Source organism: Ischnura elegans, chromosome 8 (assembly GCF_921293095.1).
Source record: "Ischnura elegans chromosome 8, ioIscEleg1.1, whole genome shotgun sequence".
Classification (NCBI taxonomy): domain Eukaryota; kingdom Metazoa; phylum Arthropoda; class Insecta; order Odonata; family Coenagrionidae; genus Ischnura; species Ischnura elegans.
This window is the reverse complement of record NC_060253.1, coordinates 72091067-72118363: the sequence shown is the minus strand read 5'-3', so window position 1 is coordinate 72118363 and position 27297 is coordinate 72091067. Positions and strand designations below refer to the sequence as shown.

General features: G+C 37.9%; 1 protein-coding gene across 4 annotated transcripts in view; it reads left to right on the top strand.

The window, feature by feature from the left end:
* LOC124164004 (probable citrate synthase 2, mitochondrial) overlaps positions 1–27297 on the top strand; it is a 53381-nt gene that overhangs the window by 18655 nt on the left and 7429 nt on the right. For all 4 annotated transcript variants that reach the window (XR_006865925.1, XR_006865926.1, XR_006865924.1 and 1 more), the window contains exons 3-9: positions 21958–22155; positions 22884–23072; positions 23705–23904; positions 24294–24426; positions 24543–24746; positions 25621–25725; positions 26947–27096. Coding sequence is in view for 1 of the 4 variants with exons in the window: in XM_046541155.1 (XP_046397111.1) it covers positions 21958–22155; positions 22884–23072; positions 23705–23904; positions 24294–24426; positions 24543–24746; positions 25621–25725; positions 26947–27096 (1179 nt within the window). In the remaining 3 variants the exon portion in view is untranslated. The remainder of the gene's footprint in view (positions 1–21957; positions 22156–22883; positions 23073–23704; positions 23905–24293; positions 24427–24542; positions 24747–25620; positions 25726–26946; positions 27097–27297) is intronic.

The window sequence follows — 27297 nt, the reverse complement described above, 5'->3', positions numbered from 1 at the left end:
TGGTCTTCCTCGTTTCTTTGATCCTCATCCATATTTATTGCTCCGTCCAGGGATAGCGCGCATACCGAAGCGAAATGGAGCTGATGGCTTCTCATATTTAGCTTTCGTCTGTTTCATAAGCGGCCTATATCCCGAGCATCCTCGTGACGTGTGGTGGATGCGTAATTATAAAATTTAATCTTTATAAAACCATCTTTTAAAATAGCAAGACCTCCCTAGTTATTTTTCCATTGATTTATCTATTAAGGTATAGGGAGAGATTGAGTTAAGTAGTTAATTTACCGAGTATTTAGGTGAACATTGTATGTATAAAAATGTGTACGTGAAGTTACATTTTTCTGGCTCCGGAAGCCCCTTTTTGTGGTTTGGGTAAACTTTTTCTCTCGATTTAAGCCCACTCTGCGACGTGGCCTATTTCCTCATTTTTTTATATCGCCCGCCAACGCTTGGTCATGATCCCGAGAAATTAGGCTGATGCGATGAAACTTTCCTTCATTTGATATAAAGTATCGCGGTTTCGGAGATTAAGCCCGAGTACCCGTAAAGGAAAGGTTTTTGGCTGATTAGGGTAGGATATTACGCTGTGATTTATTGGAACATGTCGTGGAAGGAACCCTTACTGCTGAAGTGGTTTCTGTCCACAGTTGTTAAATTCTCTCTCCTAATAGACGCCTGTGGCATAAGTCACGGTCAAAGCAACTCAACTCGGCTTATTATGAACTTGAAAAATGTATGACATATTCCTCCAACCGCTACAGAGACCACTTTTCAATGGTTAATTCGCTTTTGTTTTGCATAGTTTACATATCTATCAATGGAAATAAATATCTCCCTTATTTGTGCTTAATATCAAGATTTTCTTTAGGTTTTCTCAACTAATGACAACCTTTACTGCTGATGAAATAACAACTAGAATTGTCAAGTTGTTGTGTATATGATTTTAGGCGATCGGACGTCACATTTAAGTGGTGTCTTGAGGTCCTCGTCTTTCATCATTCGAATTTCTGAAATACATGCTTTCCTGATGCCGATTTTAATGGAAAAATATCTAACTCCAGAATTATATTTTTTCCCCTCAATCTTTCACATCTTATACTTCTCTTAGCTTCTAATCTAATATGTGAAAACACTGTTATCAGCCAGAGGGCCGCTTTTGTGTAGCTGGATCGAGCGGTGACAAAAAATAATTTTTTCGGCGAAATCTTCTGTGGGAAATAATATGTAATCAGACCGCGAAATGCGGTTAGTAGTGCCTCCGGAGTATACTCACTGATAAACGGGACGATTATTTGAATTGGTTTGACACGTCTGTTGTTTGCTCTTGTCGAGATAAGTGGTCTCAAGATGGCGGAGAGATATTTTTTGTAGATTGCGCTGCGCTTCGCGTACGATGCTTCATCGGAATGTGCGTATTCGGGAGATTCAAAATTGGTCGTGTCCGACGAGAAAAATCTTGACACTCGTTTACGCGTCACTGCCCTGAGGTCGCCCCGTATTCGAAGTACTTCAAAGTGGCTGCAATGATAATTTGCCTATTTGTCTTTGAAACAATTATGAACTACTCTCAATAGTAATGATGTTGATATCCAATCGTGAGAATGCTTTTACGTCGGTGTCCACTCATTTCAATCTTCACTTAATATTCTCATTTGGTTGTTTAAGGTGGGAAGTAAAACTGTTCCATCATAAGTGAAAGAGACTTGAGAATTTCACTTTTATAAAACCTTAGTTCATTGCTCGTTTCCATATTGTGAAGACGCATCACATTCTCTTTACCGGTTGAATTTTTTATCGACATGAATTACTTGTTCAAAACGTACATTGTCTTTCTGATAGTTTTAGGGAATATAGAGATGAGCATTGCTAAAATTTTCCTGTATCTGAAGTATAAAAATGTGGCACCTGCGAAAATACGAAGGTAAATAATGTGTTGATGCGTCGCTATGTTCCAACTTGTAGGTTACATTGGACATTTGGAGCAGTTACACTATATATGGGCACCATCTTGTTTCTTTTAACCATTCTATATTACGTACCTACTTTATCTTGGTAAATGTTATTCGTTTTGCAAGGTTTTCTCGTGATTTTATTAAAACATATAACTTCAGTACAAATTATTTTAATGCAAGTGCTAGTGCTGTTGTAACACAATTCACTGAAGGGTTTAAAGGATTTTATTTTCAAGAGATGGGATTTTTTTCAGAAAATTCCTAATGTTGATGCCATCGAATTAATAATTGTAATTCATTGAATATCGGTAGTAGTAATTCATAGAGCTAATATGGAGTGTTATAGAATTGTTGAAATAGACACTGACCCACTTATACAATGCCAAACGCCCTAATGAGTCAAATTTGCGCGGGGAACTAGACAACTCTCTAGCGGAAGATTCTCCAGTTTGCACGTAGGGTGCCATCTTCCTCTCGGCGCCCCTCTGCCTCTCTTGCGTCAATCCCAGCTCGGCTATTTATACTGAAGGCTGCGGTTTAAGATTTTCACCATCAGCTGATCGTGGCTGCCGCGTCTTTGTGGGCATTGTTCGGCTTGCCAAAAAGAACCGGCCCCCTTAAGAGTTAACCATGGCCGTTGGATGCTGCCACGATTAAATTTCTTTCAATCGCACGCCACAATAGGGTAGTTTCCTTCATCAAAGAAAACAAAAGGCATTGATGGCGATTCGTTACCCACCATTAGTGTATTCATAATACACAAATTATTTGGTTTTTGAAATACCGGTTTAGACGAATGGCAAGGGTCAAATTCTATCCTCATTTGAAAAAGGCCAGATTGGCGCCCATGCGATTCCACTCCACGTGACGTCACAGGGACCTAGTTTCTACACGAGAGGATAGGAGTTATGCATCGTCAGAGGCTACCAATGCATGCATGAGGCACAGAGCTCAGGGAAACATGTCTTAATAATCACCTATTAAAACTGGCTAAGGTCGGAAAGTTTTCTTCGCTTGATAAGGTATTAATAAACCTTTTTTAAGCCATGCGCTACCAGACAGGAAGGTACTCAGCTACCCGTTAGCATCCTGCGTCCTATCAGCGGTCAGAGCCTCGATCAAGGTCACCTACCAGGCGGGAGGGGGAACCAGAAATGCGTCGCACGGACTTTTTCCCTTCATTCCTACTTACGCGTCGCGTTTTCGCGCGCTTGAAATTTTTCACTTTTCATTTGATCGCGAAAAATAGATATCGTCATTTAAAAATCTAAAAACGTGAAATATGTACTCCAGGAGTAATAATCTTTCGATTTAGGTAATAAAAAAATAATAGGAAACCACCCTATTATTATTTCTTTTCTTTGATATTTAATTTAATCGTGCCTGAATACGTCTGCTTCTCCTTCACAGTGGGGCCATTTCTATTCAGGGTTTGTGTGTTAGTTATGTAAGCGAGGATGTACGAGATTTTTTCTAGAGAAGGGTGTGTGTTTAGAAATTAATATCTCTTGTGGCGTGAATAGATTTTATTTTGAGGAATGGGGAGGTTAAATCACTGTAAGTAGAGGTTTACGCACGTAAAGACACCCGATGGTATTTTATTTTTATATATATACGAATGATGATACATGAGTATTTGACATGCTGCGAACATGCCATCGAGATGGATTCATTAAACTAATTCAGATAATGGCACTTACTTATTTCTTTATTCTCCCCGTTTTTAGGGGGGGATGAACTCTGGACCGCCATCGTATTCCTAGCCATTACATGTACCCGTTATTTTAGTTGTTCTTCCATTAGAGGCGGTGAATAATTTACTACTTTAGAGTGTATTCTCATGCACGTGTAAAACCATTGCAGGGATTTTTTTAGTTGTTGAGTTTGGATACAATGATTCCCGTGTTCGTTATGTGCACCAAGAAGGAAACATGATGCGAGAACTGTTTGTCTGGTCCGAGATTGCCATGGGAGTGGATGCAACTGTACTTCTAATCATATGACTGTGTATTTAGACATCTTTCATGATTAGCTCTCGTCTTCTTAGTATATTGCTCACCAGTCCAGTGAAATTTGTGATTGAGATCATAAATTTAGGTCATGCTTGAAATTTAGTGCCTAGTGCTTTGTCCGAGTGGTTCAATATCCCGTCAACTCCATTGGCTTCTGGCGCCTGGTTTAAGCTGCCCCTTTACGTCGCTGGAAGGATGCCACAAAATTGCGAAATAGAAGTGCATGGTGATGAAAGTATCCTAGTGTGTGGAGGTGTTCCACTTTGAATGATCCCCCGCCGACTTGAAATGCAACATCGTGCAAATTGGGTCTTCCTCGCCGAAGCTCATCAATTTTATGACATTCCTAATCTAAAATGCATCGTCATAAAGCTTCTTTATGCGTTCTTAATCATTTAAACGTTAGTTTGTGAGGTCATTCATTGGTTCATCATCAACTGAAATGGCAGAATAAAACTCGCGGCAACCCTTGACCCTCCTTAAATCAATTTCATCGACAAATTAGTGGATATTCAAGTGATATTGCTATGTAAATTGTAACGATGTTCGTTCATTATTCTTTATTTGGGTGAGATGAAGTTTTAGTAAAAATGTGAATTTTAACTATTGTATAAAATTTTACTTCATGATGGCATTTAGGTAGGTGGTGTTATGACATAAGTATATTAAATGCATGTTGTTATGTGAAATTATTTATAAAAATTTAATATAGGTGAATACGTTGTATACCAACTATGAAGTTGTAAAGAACGGATACTGGAATTTAAATTTAGTTCCGAAGAATGCGTAAGTTGGATAAACATTGCGCGTCGGTCAGTTAAAGCCACTTGAAAGGTGCCTTTAAAGAATATGCATGGAAGTGTCCTGATTTCTCTTTTTACAATTGAAAGTTAATTATTTGATGCCGAATATTGTTGCAAATTAAAGTGAATAGATCAAGTGAGTTATACGTAAGTACTGATAAGAATAAGAGAAAAGTCTTTCAAAAATCATAGGAAGAATTCGGGACAACTTAATAGGTCCCATCTTAACGAATAAAATTGTCGAAGTTTATTGGATAAGTAATGAGAGGGCATAAAAGAATTGAGGACCCTAGAAGCCAAGGGGGATAAGGGAATTTTTTTATTTTTGGAGATAAGTATAGGTATTGGTAGGTGGGGTACAATGGCGGGCTATTGCACTTATCACCATTAGCTTCTAAGTTCCTCAATTGGTATGTATTGTATAAAAAAAATAGGAGAGCGTAGTGGAAAGCTGTTTCAAACTAATATTTTGATTGCTGATATATGTTGTGATCTCTTGTTTCGAGGCAAAATTCTTTTGAAGTATATATAGCTCTGTCTTATTTTACCAATTTTAATAACTACCAGCATATCGTGCTCTAAACCATGCATACTTTTCGTCTGGTATTGTGCAGTCACTGCCAAAGCTCCTTCCCACTATTTCCAGCACTTAGACGCGAAATTGTATACGGTGTGAAGGCGCGCTTCTATCTACCAAACGTGCCTTTACGGTACTTTTATAGAATCCGAATTTTTATTCTGATGGAGTGTTCCGCTTGAGTATGCGCGCTTGTGAATCCAGGCACACATCCTGGCGATAATGGGAAACAGCCGACTTGGGGCGAGCGACGTCATCCCTTGAGAGTCCCCAGACGTTCAGGCTTTTTCTCTTTCGCTCTCACTGTATTCACCGAAGGTCAAGGCCTAAGTGGAAACCGAGGGCCATGCCCGACCGTGACCTAGCTTAGGGTTAAGTTACCCATAGGCATGCCCCGCCTACCGACCTGACCGTTTCCAGTGTTGTCCTACGTGTACGAGATAACCGCTATGATGGAGACTTTTCTCTCTATTCGCCTTCGGGTGGCCGTCAGATGTAGTTAGTTGCTGTTATACACGCGGAAATGATGTAATAGTACCCCTTCGACTATATATGTTGTCCACAAAGACCTGGGATGTACGGGAATTATTCGTGAGTGTTCTGTGCCGGGACATGTTCCCATGTATTTTTTAACACCGGGATCTTTAAATTATACTTTTTGCTACGAAAAAGTAGCACATTATGATAATGAGATTAGGTGTATTTAAGAACTTGATGTAATGGTGGTGTTAATGGATCCGCTGGTATCAATATATAAACAGAGTTCCGAAATCAATGCTGTATCGTTTCGTGACTATTTATAATACACGAGTTCCTTTTCATATTGTTTCGGGTTTTGCCACGAAAATGCATGCCATATATAAAACTTGTAAACTTAATCTTCTTGGTTCTAATAAAAACTGCGATATTTTAACGTGGAAATTCGTAAACATTTAGCCTTCTATACCTTAAGCTACACTTAAATTTTAATTTTTTGAGTTTTTTTAATATCTTTTTCGAATAATAGACCAGCATCTTTGGTTGTCTTGCCATTTGAAAATATTTATCTTTGTAAGTTAATATTTAAAAAATAACTGAGAAATGAAGACTTTTGCCAGTACTTATTTTTTATAAGTTCAACCGCATTCATTACTGATCAACATCTTATATCATTGAAAAATGATTATTAATGATTCATACCCAAATACTGTAAATGGTCTTGGTTCCTATTCTCTTAAAGTTGCTGGGAGGGAAACCTAGAGGAAAGGCTTCTTCTAGACGACGTTGCCTTCCTTTTTGCTCCAGCGGGATTCCAAGTAGACTCGTTATTATTTGATCTCTGCATTTCTCCAGGGTTTTCTTCCGCGTCAGCTTGTTTGTAGACAACAGTTTCGCTGGCTATCCTGCCAGCGTCTTCAGGTCGAAGGTGTCGGCTGTTGGTTTCTGCCTCGCTGATATACTGTAGGCTGGATGAGAGCTGCACTGTGATTGGCTGTCTGACTGGGCGCTTCTCTCTGATTGGCTCTCTCTTTGATGACTCTTTTCCAGGCGCTGTGAAGGAAGTATCCATCTTCTCTATTGAAATTCGATGGTGTTTTTTGAATTTCTATTGCTTCCCTAAATTGTCTTGGGAAGTATCGGCACTCCTTAACGAAAAGTTTCTTTTCCTCAAATTTGATGTCGTGGCCAGGTTCTGTTGTCTACACTCAGTGAGGAAACTGTTGTCTACAAACAAGCTGACGCGGAAGAAAACCCTGGAGAAATGCAGAGATCAAACCATCGCCGCGGAAACCTACGTTCTATCGTTATTATTTGTTCAAATACGGGAGCATGCTACTTTGATGAGGGTTTTTTAAGTTTTATTTGCACCGAACTGAGGGAAATTGGAAGTATCCAAACACAAGTGGCTCCGAAACCTGATGAGGTGTTTTGCGAGGTGCTTATCAGGCGATGATTGAATCATTCACTGTGAAGTTTAGCACCACGCTTGCTCGATAATGTTTGAAATTTGGTCGGTCGTTGACAGCATCACCGCGGAGTTTTTCCTTTCGAGATATTAAGTGACGACTGAACCGTGAATAACGACATTTCATTTATCAATTCATGAATTACCTGTAATTTCCTTATTCATAGGATATTTTTGCACGTGATGTCAGCTTTTATCTCTGGTAAAATATAATTTGATTCAGTGGCACTCTTTGGCTCCTTATTTAAATTATTTAGCGCCAAATGTTGTACTGTCCACTAGGTTTTTAATTATATCTCGTCATTGTATTTTGAAGATTATTTAGATACGCTGGAACGCGCTGTTGCATCAGATTTAAATGCATATTGGATCACGTTCAGGAACATATTTATCTTAGTTATATTTGACTTTGGTATATATTTTACTTGATTCATATTCTAGTTTGCTTGCTGCTTGCTCGTAGCTTCGGATTTAAGAACTGATTTGTTGAATTCGATGTGTACGTCTAAAAATCGAAACCTTACATGTTATAAACGCTAAATATATATTATTTTAACCGGAATGCCTACCAATTTCTTGCGTGATAATGGCTAATTACAGCACAATTGAAGCATACATTTTCGGAAAGAGGCGTATTTCATTGTTATCCATTTCTCATAACATTGTATTGCGGTAGAGATTCGATATACTCCTTAGCGTTGTACTTAAATCCTCGCAGTTATCTCCCGCTTTTGTCATGAAGGAGTAAAATGGCCGTAAATTTATTCTGTGGACGATTATTGACGCTGGAGAAGCCTACTTAAATGGGGTCATATTTATTTAATGGTGTAGTTGGTCATATGTTGTTTACCTGGCCTTTGAAGGTTCTCAAGTGTAAGTCATTCCACTAACGAACTCCCAACGGAGCCTGTAGTAGGAAAGACATTTTAAATTCTATTCACAGTGTCCTCTGAGAAAGTATCATTCTTGGATCCCGTTGAAACTTCTGTCACGTGTATTCTTTGTCGGCTTGGCGTGGAGATCAAGCACGCCTCAAGGCATTACCTGTGTGATAAATAGCTCTCGAGCGATAAGTGTGAAAATACTATTAAGTCGTAGTAGTAGTAATAGTAGTGGTAGTGGTATTTCCTTTCTGAATACGTCAACAATTACGTTCATTTCGCACCACACTATTCTTTCAGGTGAATGAAACTTATTAATTGACAAAGCTTCCAAAAAAAAATGTTTTTAGTATTCACTATTTTCTGTTATCTTGTACAGATCAGTCTCTGCTTACGTGGTCGGTTAATAAAAAATATTATGCTTTAGTTCAGTATTGTTTGGAACTGGAGTATTTAGTGGGCCCCCACACTGCTTCTTGAAAATTAGTGCGGCTTTCGGACTGAAAAGTTTGCTCCCCCTGGTTTAGACTATTTATGAGAAATATTGATCTTGTGAAGCCAATTTCCCTTTCACTCTTACCATCGGATTATAGTCGCACTCACGAATTTTGCTTAGTAATCAGTGCTTTGTCGTCTAGTAATCGCCAATACTCTCAGACATGTAAATGATCTGTTGTAATGGCCACGTAATGCTTATGTAATTTCATATATTACTTTTCAGCTGAACTGTGCACCCTGTCACGAAAGATGCCTTGGTCCACTTAAGATATTATTAGCACAGCTGGGGCAGTACTCGATGCGAACTTTCAAATGTTTTCTCCTTGAAGAGAGGAGTAGAAAGTGTCTCATGTGTATATATATATATATATATATATATATATATATATATATATACTCCAGGACGTGATTTTTCCCAGCGGTCGACTTCCTTTTAATTCCGTTATATTTCGCGCAGGCCATCATGGTTCGAGTTGCCAGATGGTCGTAACGAAATAGGCGTAATTTAACGATATTTAGGGACTCGAGTAAAACTATAATACGTATGATTGATGATTTCGTAGTTCACTCGAAAATTGTGTGGATATTGTGGCGTGCGTGTCGCGTATGACGTCAGTTGTTTGTGTGAATCACACGGGTCAAGTTATTGTGTATATTGCCGAAATACAAGTTCCGTAAATAACGCCCTTCTGTGAAATAGAAAACTGCTCGTCGCTGCTGTTTCCGGGTCGGTGCTAATCCCGCGGCATTCTCAGGATTCGAATTTCGAATTCCTTTCTTTTGTTTATTTTTCACAGCCACGTGTCCCCCTACTTCTACGGGATAACGGAGTGAATTGGAGATGATCTGTCCTATCGGAATGTAGCATTGCGACATACCATTTTAGGAAAACTTCACCTGTCTCTCTTGCATCGTAAAAATTTATATATGTACTTATTTAATCTTCCAGTTTGCACTAGTATTTGTCTCTGAGTAACTGTTAGTTTCCGTAAAACTCCGAAGTTTTATGCATAACTGATAGAAAAATGTCTATCAACCTTGGCATCCTCCACACCTTATTTCTTTATATGGTATTATAATCAAAGAAAATATTTTACGATCTGATGCTGTCGCTGTTTAAATTTATTTTTATTGTGAAAGTTAGTGACTCTTTTTGGCGATAGCCCACAACCTGCGATGGCAATAACTGGGACCACCAAATTGCGATATCACTTCATAATGTGATTGAGTATTGAGTGATGAGATTATAATTTTGGGAAAGAATCAAATCGGTCAGCAGGATACAAGTTTACAAATATTTATAATTAGAGTGTTGGTGTAACCTTCCGAATTTCTGTTACCTGTAGCTCGAGAATATGGCGCCTGTACCTTGACTTTGCTCTTCATCGAAAATTCCGTAGGATAAGATGAACCTGTGTGAACCATTACCGAAATAATTACTTTTCGTTGCGGTAAATCTCTACAGAAGTTAAAATTGACGACTTTGATTTTGATGCTAGCAATGGAATGCGTCTCGTTGAGAACATACCTAAGGGTCCTAATTGCAGAAGTAATTCGTCTTAGGGCTTTTAATTTCTTGGTTAATTCAGTTCAATCTGTAAGATGTTCATTTTTCAATAGCTAATTTACCTTAAAGTTCACAGTCAGAAACATGCATTTCAAATGCACAGTTTATTCCACGGTGCGATGCCCAAGCATTGGCGATACGTATTTTCATGAATTATGTAATTCGAGTTTTAAAGTGCCTCGTACTGCACATTTTAATGATTGTTCAAGGTGCTCTTTGGAGACTGTAGGCACTTAAAAAATAATCGGGCCACTGCACTGGATGCATCGCGAGTGACTCCCGACATGTCCTTCAGATATGGATCATTATCTCTTATCGGAGGCGAAGCGTAGATTGTCTGTCGTATATCTGTTGATCCCTCTATCGTTTTGCCGGGATCTCTGGTGTTACATTCGCACATCATGCATGAACTTAAAGTAAATAAATTCAATAAAAACTATTAATTCTCATCGTGTTCTTTCTAGCCTTTCAAGCTTCAATTCATATGTGACATGGGGTGTAAGGTGCTATTTTATTTGGTCTATAGTATTTCAAATATTCTTTTTCCTTTGAGGTTAAATCTGTATATCCGTGCTTGGACTGGAAGGTAATTGAACTTATGGTTTTTGCCGGGTTTTTCATTCTAGCTAAGTTTTACCATTATAAATGAACTCCTTCCTCCATCTGTTAGACGTTTTATTCCTTGTTTTGTGTCAGTCGAAGTTTAAAATGTATTTCGGCTCGGATATCATAATCCCAGTTCCCTTTGTTCACTGAGACATCTTTTTTATAGCGTGCTCGTTATGATTTTTACGTGTGAGAAATTCTGATGTGCCTTCTTGGGACGCTATTTCGCTCCAAAATAGCTACATATTTTTATCAGCTCACTGGAGAATGAGAGGTGAACGGTATCCATCGTAACTTAGTCAAATTGCCACGTAGGGCAGTGAAAAATATTGTGAACGTCTTGATTTTTTTCCATAATCCCCAGGTTCCATCGCAGAGCGAATTCATCTCGTACCTGATTTTGTAGGCAAACATTTCTACCAAGCATTTCGCATCCAGTCTTAGGTGTTTGATAAATTCTGTTGTCTTTTAGTGAAATCGGTGGAACCTCCTTCGGGATGTTTACCGTAAGGAAAGTGCATTAACTGAGCTATGATTTCGTTTTTCTAGAATAAATGGAAAATCTTTTGCCCGTTTCCACGTCGTAATATTTTTGTCGAAATTTCGACCACGGATGTTTCGTTCGGGCTTCGGTGACCTCTGTTGTCTGGGTGAGGAATTTTCTGAAGGAAGTGTTTGCCTTGAGGAAAGTCTCCTGCGAGCGAACCGCATTGTGTCCGCCTCCCCCTCCCTGTTCTTCGAGTTTTATATGACTGGAAAGGACGCACGAGGGATTGAGGAGAAGTTGGACCCAGCAGGGAAAAAGAGGTCCTCCGTGAAAAAATACAGGTCGAAGCGGTCAAGCCATGGACTGACTTGTCCTCTCTTGAGTTCCCAGTTGGTACTGTGGCGTGGCCTTTTGAGACTGGGGAATGCAATGATATTATGTTTATCCTCCTTCGGGGGAAATGTTATAGGAAAACTCGTTCAACAAGTGGGAAAAGGTGGCATTCCGTGATATGCTAAGGAAAAGTGTAATTATTACGTAACCATTGTTAGTTGAAGGTGATTCAAGCGTTTCAGTGGAGACACAAGGCCTTCCATTGCACCCAAAGGCAGTAATGACCTAGCTATTGTGTCCCCGTTTTATTTTGCCTTCGATCCCTAAGGAAACTATTGTTTTTGTTCAATTTTTCTCTACTTTTTGCGAGAATATCGAACGGGCATCGCCTTAAGGAGTAGTCAGAGTTCCTTTTAAATTAAGACAAACGGTTGTGTAAGTTCGTCATTGAGTTAACTAGTGGAAATTAATATAAAGATTAATTAAGAGCTGGGAAATATTATGCGTGCACGATTAAGTTAATTATATTTATTTTTTAATTAGTCGTCATTACGTGTGAGATATTGTGCACCCTCTTGATCTACAACGGAAATAACTTTTTCTTAAATGTAAGTAAAACATATTAATTTTTGAAGGTATTTGCGAGGACGTCTGGATGCGTCAGTACGGCGAGAATGAATTACCGATATTTGAACTTAATAAGTGAGGCAGAGTATATCTTTATTCTTAATTTTAAACTATATCACGCATTGCTCTACACTTATATATTTTTAATAATAATGCATCCGGAGCTATTCCGCGCCATAATAAATTGTAGGAAATACTCTGCAAAAAAGTATGAGGTCGTGAAAAGTTAAAAAGGAATGGTCAGTGCAAAAAAGATATATCTTCGGAATTTATTGATGTGAGGACTTAAAGTTATCTTATCGTCGATGATAAGGTTATTTAATAACTTGTTTTTGTGGTCCGTATGCAAAGAGCCACTTCTCGGTGAAGCATTTTTTACTGGTATTTGCTTAAGTAATGAGTCACCGCGCGACAGTTATCTGATCCCAGTGCTGCCAGTGATGGCTTTCGTAGGCGGCTAATCCTACAGGCACCGCCAGTTGCGTTGATGAAGTGATTGGGAATCCCACGGAAGCATCTCAGAGGGAACGTTCGCAAGTACCTACGCACTTTGCGTTGTGGTAGATTGGACGATGATAAAAAAGTGAGGGAAATGGTTCCTAGAATGGAGAGGTTCAATTATTAATTTATACCGCGAACTTGTGAGACGGCTGCAAATATCACCGCGATTTAAAATTTTGTCATTCGTCAGACGGCATACCTACTTAATTTATTTCATACCTCCAATACGCATTACATATTTGCCGATTGTGACTAACAAGTCGATAGTGGAGCAGAATGAATGGTGAATGCTTGGTGAAAGCTAACCCTTTTCATCGTTGCCATCCAAGAGCTCCTTCCTTGTACTCAAACAGTCCATTTAGCAGCTCTTTTTTAATTGAAAAAATGTCTAATTTCTTTTGGCAATTGGTGATGTTAAGGACTTGTAAAAAATGAAAAATTAGGACTGATGTGCGAGTATAAGTATTGCCTTAGATCTGGTATCAGCCTCTGTGAGTTTTCATTTGATTCATCTATTTTTGTTTCATATCATCTAATGGCAAAATACATGAAACCACTATTTTCAAATGTAATTGTGGTAACAACTAAAGCCATCTTGCATGTAGTTTGTTGCATACTGGGTACGTACGCTGACCCTCTGCCAATCGCCCGGAAGGGTCCTCGCAAGGTATCAGTTAAATTTAGAAGCCTTGAACACTTCACGAAAGAAGCTTTTTCCCTGAACGTGAAGCGTACATGTAGCACATAGCAATGCGTACTAATCCTATTGCAGTCATATGTAAAACTCGCCTTATTTCCTGATTTTTTTCTTCGGATCACACGCAGAATTCTTGCTTGAGTTCTGAACTCCATCATTGCTTGATCTGCCTGGAAAGCCGAAGAGAATTTTTTTTTGTTTTACATGCCGGGAAAATCGACGATCATATTTTAAATGAACCATTACTAAGCAAAGGGTACATCTTAGGGTGACAGGGTTTTGTAGGTGTGGACGATTTGGCATAGGCGACTCATTGCACGTCAATAATTTTAATCTAACTTCAGATAAATACATCCAAGGCTTTTAGAGGCTCTGACGTAATCATTTCCAAATTCTACGATCGCTACTGGACTTACCTCGTCTGTATTTTGACTCAAGTTCGGAGAGCATAAAGTTTGACGTGCAGACTCTACGTTTTACGTGCCATCTCCATGATTCCTGATAGGCTGCGTCGCCTTTGACGTGAACGAGATATCGCGAAACTTACGGGTGTTGATGTTTCCCATTCTTTTCTGCCTTTCGAGGTTGCGTAAGACGTCTCGGTTCTCATTTCACGCTTCCACTCAAACGAGTGTAAACAAGCAGGCTTGTTTTTCCAATGTTGACCATTGTGAGGAAACTTATTAGTGCGGGCATTTACCTTGATGGCCCAGTGAGCGCCATCACCTCGCCCGTTTTTTCAACCAACTGAAGGTCTTCTTAGCCAGAAAAATATTTGGGGGAAAAAGTGAGGGGTTAATTTAGGAGGGGGTACATTAGGCGCGTTCAGTCGGAAGGGATACGCGCAAAACTATTTTTGTTGTCCTCAACTAAGCATGCACGAATGCAAAAATCGAATTGGAACAGGTTATATTTTTTTCGTAGATTTGTACGAGTTAGGTGGTTACAATGTGTATTTTCCCGTTCATTATCGCGTTCGTGCATATAGTCATTTACTTATAGATGTTAGTGTATCGTGTAACGAGACTCTTACGATCCATTTAGTTTTATTTTGATTTTTATTTACATAACTAGTTCTTCATTCCTCGAACACCCCTTAATTTTTGTACAACCCGTTCTTAACATTGTCTTTTCGAGTACCACTGTCATATAAGCTTCAAAGGGAGAAGTCCACGGTGAAAAAATTGCATGACTTGACCTGGTTTCGAACGCTGCTCTCCCTATTTCCGGTCTTCGACATGGAATCAACTACGATCTCAATTATTGACAGTAATTAGTCTCCGAAGAGAATTTCCGTGTTGGTGTTACCGCATAAGCCTAGAGAGTCGCCAATCCACATTACGTCACAAGTATTGCTTACTATGACTCGGTTGGAGTAATAAGCTTTACGTTGTCACTCATTAATGTTAAATTATCTGGAAAACCTAAATTCATTTTCCTCTTCACGATGCTCCTGGGAAATCTATTATCGTAGGTCATTTCCTACAGTTACCCGTCGTATATCGTTTGGTCGGTCTTTAATCAAACTTAGACCCTACCTTCCATTGAAAAAGGTTATTTAACCATTAAATCCTATATTGCCATCTCGGTGCTTCTGTAACTGTTTCCCACTTTGTGAAATATTGAGTGCAATCCAGCATTTTCGTTTTCCTCTCTTTCTTATCGTACCGGGTTATCCTTTTCACTCAATAATTGCTGTCACATCCCCATTTCTTCATAATCTGTGTTTCTCAGTCATCCTGTTCCTTTCTGAAATTTATTCGTGATGCAGCAGTTACCCTTGGATGTGGCCACCGAGAAATAGTCCACATCACGGTGCCGACCGCGATTATGCTTCTAATAAGATCGTGTAACTCCCAAAATATATTCAATACTGTAATCCGTACTCCATATTTAATCTAAAGTTGAATACTAACCCGCCTGCCGTCTCAATAGGCGAGCGGCACGCGGTGTTTGGACATCATCCGTTTATTCTTGGGCCTCAATTTTTTTATCATAAGAGACCGATTCGCCCCCTGGAGACATTCGGCGTGGCCGCATGCAGTGAAAATTTCACCCAGACGTAGCCGTCATCGAATTTTTGCCGCATGTCGGCTCACGTTTCCAGACGGCGATCTCTCTTAATTTGTGAAACGGCTCTTTATGTAACTGACGTGTGGTTTAAGTTTTAAACTTATTTCTTGGATCTGTTCTACTCTCCGTTAGCGTGAAATATATCGCGGAAATGGTTTTGGTGCCATGCAAAGTTACTCCCAAAGCTGCCGATATTACGTCTTTTTATTGCATGAACTTAAAAATGCGTATTTCCTAATCCTTCAAATCTTCAGAAGACTTTTTCCCTAGGGTACCTGCTACATAATTTTACAAGCTGCTTCGAAATACTGTCATCACTTACAATGTTAGTTTTCTATCCGACCCGATCCCGCGCATTGTCATTATGTTTTTAAATTTTTTATTTTACGTAAAATTTGTATTATGCCTTTTTTATGACTTAATTTCTCAACCACGACGGATTGTGTTATACCATCATGGATTTGCGCTAAGCTGAATGAAGTCTGAGAATAATAAAAAGGACAAATGAACACCCCCGAATAATTTTGGGTGAATCGCTAGTGTTGTATCGATCGCTATTATAAACTTCGCGGCGATTTTGAAAAATAAAAACTAGCTCATGGTTTGTTGGTGAAGACCTTATTGGGTTATATTGTCAATGAGGGCTCCTTTTTTTATAATTATCATTGTAATAATCATTTTATCCGAGTATGCCTGGTGTCTCTGCTAATATTTGTCAGTTTGTAGTAGGTACGTAAATTTAGTGGAAACGAAGTATTCGGGTATCTCAGGTCGGTGCCGCATGGGCGTCTTGTGTTAAAATTCTGGTTGAAGGAAGTGTAAATAGTCATCCGATAACGAGCCAGTTCTCCGCTTATCAAGACTGAACAGCCGCAAGATAGCGTCGCTAGTAGGCGTTTTCTCTCGGTGCCTTTGCAAATTCCTTCCACGCGGTCTGACCCCTGTGTGTTTGTGCGATTTTTATTGAACCGCGTAGTTCGGATATCAACGTAAACATTCAATTATACCCTCTCGTGTAGTCTGTTTATGTTGTTCTTGATATTTGAGATCCTGAAGCATGGACGATAGTTAGCGTCTCATTTCATTTTCGCTTTTATAGTTTGTCATCGATCTTGGACTACCCTTGATAACTTGATCCGCTATTTAGCAATTAATATCGTGAATTTATCAATTTATATGTATGTTCAGTGCGAATTTGGACAGTCGGACATAAACACGCCTTGAGAATGGAAGACAAGTCGTTTTCCGAAACGTCGGCCAATACGACTGAAAAACTGGTGTAGAGCCCGAGAAGAATTTCTGAATATTATTCACCCGGAAAAAATTAAAATAGTTTAAAAATAATATTTTTGTTAATTAATTTATGCCTCCAACTAAAAAGTATAAGATAGAGACTTGGGTTCGGTTTCATTGAGGCGTGACTTGAGCGGTTCGTGTACGAGGTATGGATTTATGCAACACTTTGATTGGGTCCTGAGGCCTTAGGGTTTACCAGTCTGCGGTAGTGATGGCGCGTGTACTCTTGTGTTAATGTATTGCCATTACTTCTCGCACGCAGAACACTGTGGTGATAATTACAGATCTTCTCACCGCTCCAGGATAATTAAACAAGTGGCTCGGCTTTCGTGACGCAAATCTACTCGCGTGTGCTATTTTGTCGACGAATCACTTTTCACCTGCCGGGAAACGCCGTCTTTTTTCCCCTAGTGATAGAAATGTCGATTCATTTCCTGAGACAGCGGTTGACTAGTGGTTTTTCTGTCACGCCTTTTGTTCTCGTACAGTAAATTGTTAGCGATTTGAGTGTCGAATGAATGGTCAAGTTGTATATCTGGAAATTTCGTAATTATCTTATGGTATAACTATTATCGTTGGATACACCTAATATTCGCGCATACTCTAGAATTTTTGTACCCAAAAGTACGAGTATATTTTTGTATACTCATTCGTTTTCCAGGGTGTATGATCCTATGTGCCAGTGTACACAACGTACTCGAGTATGCACGATGTTCCCGGTAAATACTGTGTGTGTTGTTACGAAACGTGAAGAAGCGTGAAAAAATTACTTATTGTAAAGTTTGCACTATTTGATCGCATATTGATCAGTTGCACTCATTGTACCGGAAATAATTCGTTTTTTCTTGGAAATTATTTGGTGAATCTCAACGGTAAGAGCCATTGAATATGCTCTTTTAAGTGTGAAAACATCCCAAATAGAACGTGGAAATTTTTTAAATCAGTTTTGTGTTACCACCGTGAAAAGTATGTACCCACTCTACCTAATAAAAGCGTGCAGTATCACTTATCATCATCTTCCATATTATTCCATTCAGTGATGAGAACTATTTACATTGTTCTTCAAAAGAGTTAACTTTAATTTCCTTTGATGTGTAATCACGATTTCGGGACTGATCCATGTTGCCGGTGACTGATTTTTATGCGTATTTTTAGTAATGCCACTTTGTGCGTCTCTTTACTTCATAAACACCTGAGGTAGGTGTGAATGAGCCTTTGTTTCAATTAATCAATCATCGTACATGAAAATATGACGTTACGCCTCGCTGATTGCTCGGATGTGAGCGATTTATAATCGATAGTTTAAAATTGTAATAACGCATCGTTGATCCGGCTGAAGGACGTGTTACCGGATATTCTTCGCGTATTCACGTAAGAGAGGTGCCTTCATGCACTGTTGTGTGCTCGCTTCTTTGTATCCCGTCCGAAGGTCAAGCCGTTAACTACGCTACACCGAAGCTTCCTATTTCCTGAGCACTTCATCCCACCCCCTCTGTCCTCAACCCTTGCACATAATGTTTCCCCCTCCACCGCTCCATTGTCTCTTGCCAGTGCCTTTCTTTTTCGTCTGCTCTATTCAAAGTAACCTTGGTGCTTTCCGCGACGAAATGCATTATCCTACGCCGTCTATTTTTTTCTCATGGAATTAATTATCGGCCGGCAGGCAAATTCCTCGGCACGTGTCATTCATTATCTCTGTATTCTCTGCATATTTTTTTCGAAATGTGAATTACTCTTAATAGATTTTTACCTGTCACCAATCTGGTTTGGCCGGATCATGCAGTCGTGCTTAGTTGCGTAATGAATTATTCGTTGCTAAAGTTGATTTATGGTTGGAGGGCCCGACATTCTTTTGAATCGGAGTTCTGTGTAGGCATCAAACAAGTCAGAATGCATATCTAATGTCTATCACCCGATTATAAACGTATTTGTTTTTATCTTCACTATTATTATCATCAACGAATTTTCCACTTCTTGGCTCAGAGGTAGGAAAATCGTGTGCAGCGCTCGTATGGGGGCTTCGGCTCGTCCACTCTTTTCTTTGATTTTAATTTTAAAAATCTTCTGTTTTTATTATTTTTATCATCATCGGACAACAATGCTGCGATTGGTTTGACACATCTCTCCTATCTATTCTCCTATCAGATCTTCTTTTAATTTTTTTAAATTACGAAACAATAATATGTTGGCTGACTTCTGTTTCTGATTAATGCATTTAAATTCTTTTTATAAATCAGAATGAAGCCAATATTTTTCACTGCTGCGATGTTGGTCGGTTTTTCAGTGGTAGATTTTTATGCGAAATTTGCGTATTCATTTTGACTCGACCCAAGATAATATGCCATTAATCGAATACGGAATACGTGCGGAAAGGCAGTGCTCATTGCCTGCATTTTGCCCTGAAGGACTGTAGAGTAATAATGTGAATTGGATATGCCGCAGAAAATGTTTCGACTGCGCTCGTAGAATTGCTTGAAAGGCTGCCCATACTCATATTCACGTGAATAACCCGTTTTATGCTCATGACAGTGGTTCTCAGTCGTTTGGCGTAGCGGGTTTACGCGTGTGCGCTTGCGTTTGCAATTTAAATTCCTTTTAGATAATGATGACTATTTTATATCATCACAAGCTCTGCGGAATGAGTCGCGCGATTGTTATATTCGAAGTATTCCAGTATATGAGTATATTACGAAGTCACGTCACGTCATCGTGCAGTTGGAAGCTTTTTTTGACAATGACAACGGCACCTCAGGCTTGGGCGCTGAGGAATAAGCTTCTCAACCCCAGGCGGGCCTCCGTTAGGTATCGCGAGAACTCGATGGCAGAAAGAATGACGTAAATGAGGTCTTCCGGAGCTTACAACTCCCTCATATGTGCTGCCTGCTTCGCTTTGTGATACTTTGTTACTACTTGCTCTTGAATAGAACTAGCGATCTTTCTAATGCCAATTTCTCCAGTAGATATGGACCGTGGAATTCACAATGGGCCCTGAGTCATTTGCATAAGAAATACGTGTAAAGTTCGTTTTTAATGCCTGCAGACCTTTTTTCTTTTGCATATTTAAATCAGTGATAATGGTCACATTTAGTTGAGACATACACCATTGGAAAGAAAAAGAAATGCTTATTCTTATTCTTTCAATTGAATTTCTTTTTCCACGTGATTAACGGTGAATTTAGAAAAAAAAAACATTAAAAAGCTGAAATTTTAGCGTTTTTGGCTTACTGTCTCCTTGACGACCGTCAGTATTGTTTATGTCGTTTGAAATCTCTTTCTAGTACCATAAATTATGAATAGCATGTTCCAAGGAGATGTATTACCATGAATCCCTATTCTGACAGATGTGCCAATTGAATACAAACGGGTTCAATTTCCGATTAGATTGGCATTCGCTATGACAAGTCTCAAGGCCAAACAATGTCTTTCTGTGGCTTTGAGGCACACTGTGTTCTTCATACGGACAATTATGCGTGGCATGTTCACGCATGCGTAAACAATCCAGTTTGTTCGTTTTGGCTAAAGATAGATTTACTAAAAATATTGTACAATCCAGTGAACTAACAGGTTGATATTGTTTTTTTTTTTATAGTCATTATTTGTGATAGAGATGTCATTTGAAATTTATTGATTACTAGCAGGCCACCAGGTTTTGTTTGGGAAGTATAATACCCAGAGAACTTGGAACTGGGAATTATGGTCACATGGCTGGATTTTTAGGTAAATGAACAAAGCAGGTCTGACGATGGTATACATACATAACTGCAAAGAATGGAAACAATGATATCTATATATCGCACTCGGGATGAACTTACAGAACGCATACCCCAGAAAAATGTTTTGCACCAAGATTATCAATAGGTAAGAGTAGAATCCGGGTGAACCGGAGTTTAAGCCCCTTGTCGCATTGGTGGCGGTTTCTAGAACTATTTAGGAAAAATAAACTATATAAATATAATAATATATATATTTAATATTAAATATTTATCCACGTAAGATCGCCCGGGCGGGTTGGGTAGGACGGGTTGCACTAAAAGGAACGGGAAATCGTTTTATCAATGGTTTCGATAATGTTTTTTCGCAATAAATAGTTCCAGAAACCGCCGCCAATGCGACAAGGGGCTTAAACTCCGGTCGCGCCTAGAATCCTTTAAGTTAAGTTTTACCAGACCGAGTCAAAGGTTTTGTCTACCCAGCAGCATTTGCAACCACAGAAGTTGCATGATTCTAACTAATGGTAATGAAATAAGGACACTTTGGACAGAACCAAAAGTAGGACTATGTGATTTGGGAGAATGATATGCACCTACGTACTAACGTTGGTAAATTACAATGACTTAAAAAAAATGAATGTGTACTGTTTTGTATAGGTCAACATCATTCACAGCATCTTCCTCTTTCAGTCTTGTACCATATCCCCACACACTTACACTAAGTTAGTTATTTTTTATTTGACCACCAAAGTATTTACTAGAAATAATTTATGTGGCAAAACAACATTTGCCAGGTCAGCTAGTAATATAATAATCTATAATTGGAAATTTAAAAAAAAAATCAAAAATATTTACTGTTATGAATGTCACATGGCCTTGACAGATAAACTTTATCTTTCAACTTCTTAAAAGTTGGTTCTCTTGGTGAAACTTACCCTGGAATTAGATGCATTCTTGTATTACTCTATTTAGGAGTTTATTAGTTAGAAAGCCTATGGAGTGCATGAAAACATGAGTAGATTTTTTTTTCACTAATAACAAGATATTTTTATTTCCCATGTAATGATATCGATCCAACTCAACTTTTTTATGGCTGTCATTCATGACAGGCAATACCTTAACTACATGTGAAAGGCCTCTAAAAATGCCCTCACTAGTTCTGTTACCTTATATGTTCTGTTTGAATGCAATCTTATTGATTCTAAAATGAAATGCTTTTAAAATTGGAATCAAACATGTTGGAAAGAGGTTAAAAACATTAGAATTGATAATATGATGGTACCAATGGTGCATTTATCAGTACTTATTCAGTTTTTTCCATCCTATAAATTATAATTCAACTGTCAAATGGCAAATGGAACCCCTGATATTTATACACTTTGCTCTCCTTTACAGATGTATGGTGGCATGCGTGGTATCAAGGGTTTGGTAACTGAAACATCTGTTCTTGACCCAGAAGAAGGTATTCGATTCCGCGGCTACACCATTCCTGACTGCCAGAAACTCCTACCCAAGGCCAAGGGTGGTGAGGAACCATTACCAGAGGGTCTATTTTGGCTCCTGGTCACTGGTGAACTTCCAACTGATGCCCAGGTATAGTATAGTATTTTACTGATGCTGGGAAATTAGTAGTTGTGTTTTTTTTCTATTATCACCATGGTGCATGATGTATTCAACAAAAAAAATATTATATATTACTTTAAATGGTGAATCTGATCGAGATGCAGTGGAATAAAGATTTGTTGCTTTCAAGTATGTATAAGATGAAGAATTGCTTTTTTAGTCTTCCTTGTGGATTGTTGGTCCATAAAATATGATGGATAGCATTTTACCATTGATAGTTCATATGCTTTTTCATTACCTTTGATCATTTTGGATAGCTGATCCTCATGATAATGAATTACTTTTGTTGGCAACCTTAGATAAAATGCAAATGAGATACATAGTATTATTTTAACTACAATAATCAGTTATAATAGCTGATGGAGGAAAAAAGTGTTCATTGTATATGTTAGCTTGTTGATCTATGTGTTCATCATTATTATTTGGTTCATTCACTTTGACCATTAATTTGACAGTAGTTGCTCTGAAGTGAATATAAATATGTAATAAAATCAAGCATATCATTCATTCCTGCCTCTGATTGTATACCTATGTCATATTAATTTAAGCTTAGAGTGTTAAGTAATTAGAGGTTTACTTGAGTACAGAACTTGTGCAGGATGATTGTTACATTTTTCTAATTTCCCTTAATGAGAAAATAAGAAAAATCTGGTCTCCCTGAATGCAAATTTTGACAATTGTTTCATTTTTTCTTGCAGGTTAAAGCTGTTTCCAAAGAATGGAACAAGAGGGCTGGGCTTCCATCACATGTTGTCACCATGCTTAACAACTTCCCCTCCAATCTACACCCTATGTCCCAATTCAGTGCTGCCATCACTGCCCTCAATTCTGAGAGTAAATTTGCGAAAGCTTATTCTGATGGAGTCCATAAAACCAAGTACTGGGAGGTAAGAGATAACAAGACTTCTGTGTAGCTTATGATTTGAATTCAGCACATACTCCCTGGGATGGAGATAATGAATTGACATTGCAGTTGCTTGTTTTGTACATATCTTGTATTTGCTTGTTGTTGTTATGCACATATCTACATTTTTTCCCTTTTTTTTAAATACCTGATGAGGATAACCTTATTAAACGACCAGTAGCTATTGAACTTGTTATTATTGTCTTAAAAATATTTACCTGTCCAGTATTCCAGGCTTCATATGTAATAGATTTAAGATTTATGATAACATATAGTTGTTAATTTTAAAATTCATCATAAATATAATCCAGGGAAGAGTATAATTGGAGAGCTCTATTTTGAGGTAATGGCACCACTTAATGTCAATGGAAATGATTATATTAATAATTTTCATCCCTTGTATTGTAATGATATTGGTGGTGAAAATTATTTTGTCTGATCAGGATATTCTGTAAATTTTCTTAAACATAGAAGTTTGAAAGAATTTGATATTTACCAAAATAATGTTTGATGATATAATTTTCTGGAATGCATGGTAGTTAAATACTTATCATTGCCATCAATTTACATACATGTATACATTTTTTAGCTATATAATAATCTTTCCTTTTGCAGTATGTTTATGAGGACTCCATGGACTTAATTGCTAAACTACCAGTTGTGGCCGCCACCATATACCGCAACATGTATAGGGATGGCAAAGGCATTGGTGCCATTGATAATGCCAAAGACTGGAGTGCTAATTTTGTTTCAATGTTAGGTTATGAAGGCCATGAGTTTACAGAGCTTATGCGTCTGTATCTTACCATTCACAGGTTGGTATTTGAGGTACTTAATGTCTATCAGTGGCGTAACTAGGACTTGGCTTTTGGGGGGATGGATTAGATGGAATATCACACCATCCTGAGTTATAATAAGCGTGCAATGTGAGCCCGGGTGTATTGATTAATGAAACCTGTTAAAATTTGTTAATTATGCAATTAAACTACTAAATTGAAGAAATTAAGGTGGCCAAATTAATACGAAAACATTTAATTACTGAATTTAAAGCCTGCTTGATTGCTTTGGTTTGGATATTTTTTTGTTTTGGATTTTTTGGTGGGTTTCTATCCTCCTCAACTTCCAATAGTTACACCACTGATATCCGTGAGATGGTGTATTTTCTTTTTAAGCCACACTGTCACTTTTTATTTTTTTAACACAGTGACCACGAGGGTGGAAATGTTAGTGCACACACAGTACATTTAGTTGGGTCTGCTTTGTCTGACCCATACCTGTCATTCGCCGCAGGTATGAATGGTTTGGCTGGTCCCCTTCATGGCCTTGCTAACCAAGAGGTAAGTCTCCCTAATACAGTCTACAGTGAGGTTCATGGGATGTTTCTTTCATGTTGTATTTCTATCCATTCTTAAATTAGGATAACTTATGACTTTAATACAATTTTATTTTTTAGGTGCTCCTCTTCCTTAGGAAAGTCCAGAAAGAATTGGGTGATGAAGTTAGTGATGAGAAATTGAAGGAGTTCATCTGGAAAATGCTCAAGTCAGGGCAGGTGGTTCCTGGATATGGGCATGCTGTTTTGCGTAAAACAGATCCTCGATATGTGTGCCAGCGGGAGTTTGCCAAGAAGCATTTACCAAACGACAAATTGTTTAAGGCAAGTTGAATTCCCAGGAATGTGATTAGGCATTAGTATTGTAATCATCAAAATCTTGTGGGAACCTTGAAATATGGGAATGAAGTGTACCTTGCATATCATTTTCTATGTAGAAAATAAGTTAAAATCCTACAATTTAGTCAGTTTTTTCACTTTACATGTTTTTTATTAAATGTACCTTGGTACAGGGGAAATTTAAGATTGTGATAAATTCTGATGGTGAATTGACATCGAACAACATTGAAGTACATCATGGGCATGAGTGATATATTGTGATTTGCCATAGTGCATAGTATTCCAGGACCATTATTACTAATTTTTTTTCTAGAAAAGCTGTTATTATTGCCATTTTGAAGTACTTTACTTTTAATTTTCATATGGTTTTTTTCATACCTACTTCTTAGGATAGGCATACGTGATATTTCATGTGGGCACGTTAGCTTTAAACATTAAGAGTTCTTGTTTTTTTTCTCTTAATGCATGTGCAGTAGTTATGGAGTCAATTTTCTTCTTGTTCAGCCATTGTTCACATTCATTCTAAGATGTTTATAAAGAGTTATTGTATCTTCCAATATTGAGTCATTAAGCACTATGTTCTCAGGTCTTATGGTAATACATATTATCCTCCAATGCAATCCGGGTGAAAATCTTGTATTTTATTCTTGTATTATGAGCATGAGATTCAAATTGTTGGAAAGAATGGGAAGTTTCGATTGAGTACTTAGCAGTTGTAAATGTTATGCACATCTAATTTCAATATTGACATTGGCAAAGTTAACTAGCATTTCTCTAATGATTATTGGTTAGCCTTTCTCCTTTATAGCATAGTTAATGAATGATGAAGTAAATTCTAACCTTATTTTAATCCAAACAGTTGGTGGCTCAGCTCTACAAGATTGTTCCCCCCATTCTTACCGAAACTGGAAAGGTCCAGAACCCATGGCCAAATGTTGATGCTCACTCTGGTGTCCTTCTCCAGGTAATTACTTTGGTGTATATTACTTAAATTGATCAATGCCTTTCCCCTATAGCTTTTTCTGTGTTTGATTATTACATCAGGCTTCAATTTGTTTTTTTTTTAATCTTCTTTGTGTTGAATAAATGTACATATTTGATTTTACCATCCTTTAACAAAACATGAAATGTACTTTCAGGCTTTGCATGGTTGAACTCTGTTTAAATGTAAATCAATTAATTGCTTAAATTCCATAAATATGTATAGATCCAAATGACTAAAGATTGTAACTTAGGACTACTTATTTTAAACATATGAATGGAATCCACACAAAGTTTGTGATTTGATTTATATTTAAGTTGCAAAACACTCTGTGGGAATAATTTGTATTTTGTTCAATATGCAATATTTATTCATCTATCAGCTTTCCATTTTTTTTACTTTTTAATGCCATTGCTGTCTGTATAAATTATGTGTGCACCTCTCATATTGACAGTAATTAATTTTGTATTGCCGATTTTTGACCTCATTTAAAGTCATTTTCTTTTGCCACTTCTGGCTAATCCTTATATATAGACCATGTGTTGCAAAGAATATGTCTCTTTTCCAGCTATTCTTTCGCTTAAGTTCATTTTATTAGTGTTCCTATGTTTAGACTGTTAAAAGAAAAAAGTGAACTTAATTACCTTGCTCCATCAACCTTAGTGGACAACTTTTTTTCAAGCAAACAAAATTTTAAAATCTGCCATGTATGTGAAATGAAACTCAAAGCTAAAATAGTTAAGGTTTTCCGTTCTTCGGACATACCAAATACTCTAGCACTATAATATTTTGTTCAATATTACTCGACTGTTTGCAAACTCTGGTTATTTTTTCTCAGTTATATGTTTTTTTAATGCTCATCAGTTTTGAGGAATACAACATTTTTGCAGCAAACAATGGCTCTATGTTACAGTGATATTATAATATATGCCTCCTAGCCTCAGGGTGTTTCATACTAGAGTAAATTAACTTCATGAATTTTATTGTGATGTAAGTTAGATTTTTAAATCCTGTTTTTACCACTGAGTGAAAGAAATGGAAGCTTGAAAAATTAAAAGAAGGAATTTGTGCTTTTTGATGCTTTTTGAAGAAATAGCTACCAAAGTTTCAGGAAAATCTTCATATATCTATGAAAGTCTATATAATTCTTTCATGAATTCTGTTTTCTTTTTAATAATGCCGTATCTTGTCTTTCGTTTCTAGTATTACGGAATGACGGAGATGAACTACTACACAGTGCTTTTTGGTGTTTCAAGAGCTCTTGGCACACTTGCATCTCTCATCTGGGACCGTGCCCTTGGTTTACCTATTGAACGCCCCAAATCCATGTCAACAGAAGGACTTTTAAAGATGGTGGGCAATTAAGAGTTGTTTGTGATGAACTTAAAAGAAGGATCGAAGTGGAGTTATTCATCTCCTCCTCATACACTCGTCATCAAAGTGTTTGGATTGCCTCTAGTTTCCTAACCTTCTCACTCATTTGCTGAATAATTGCAATTATTCACATTTCCTTATCGGCAGCGAATAGGAAACGTGTTGGCAGTGATTGCAGAA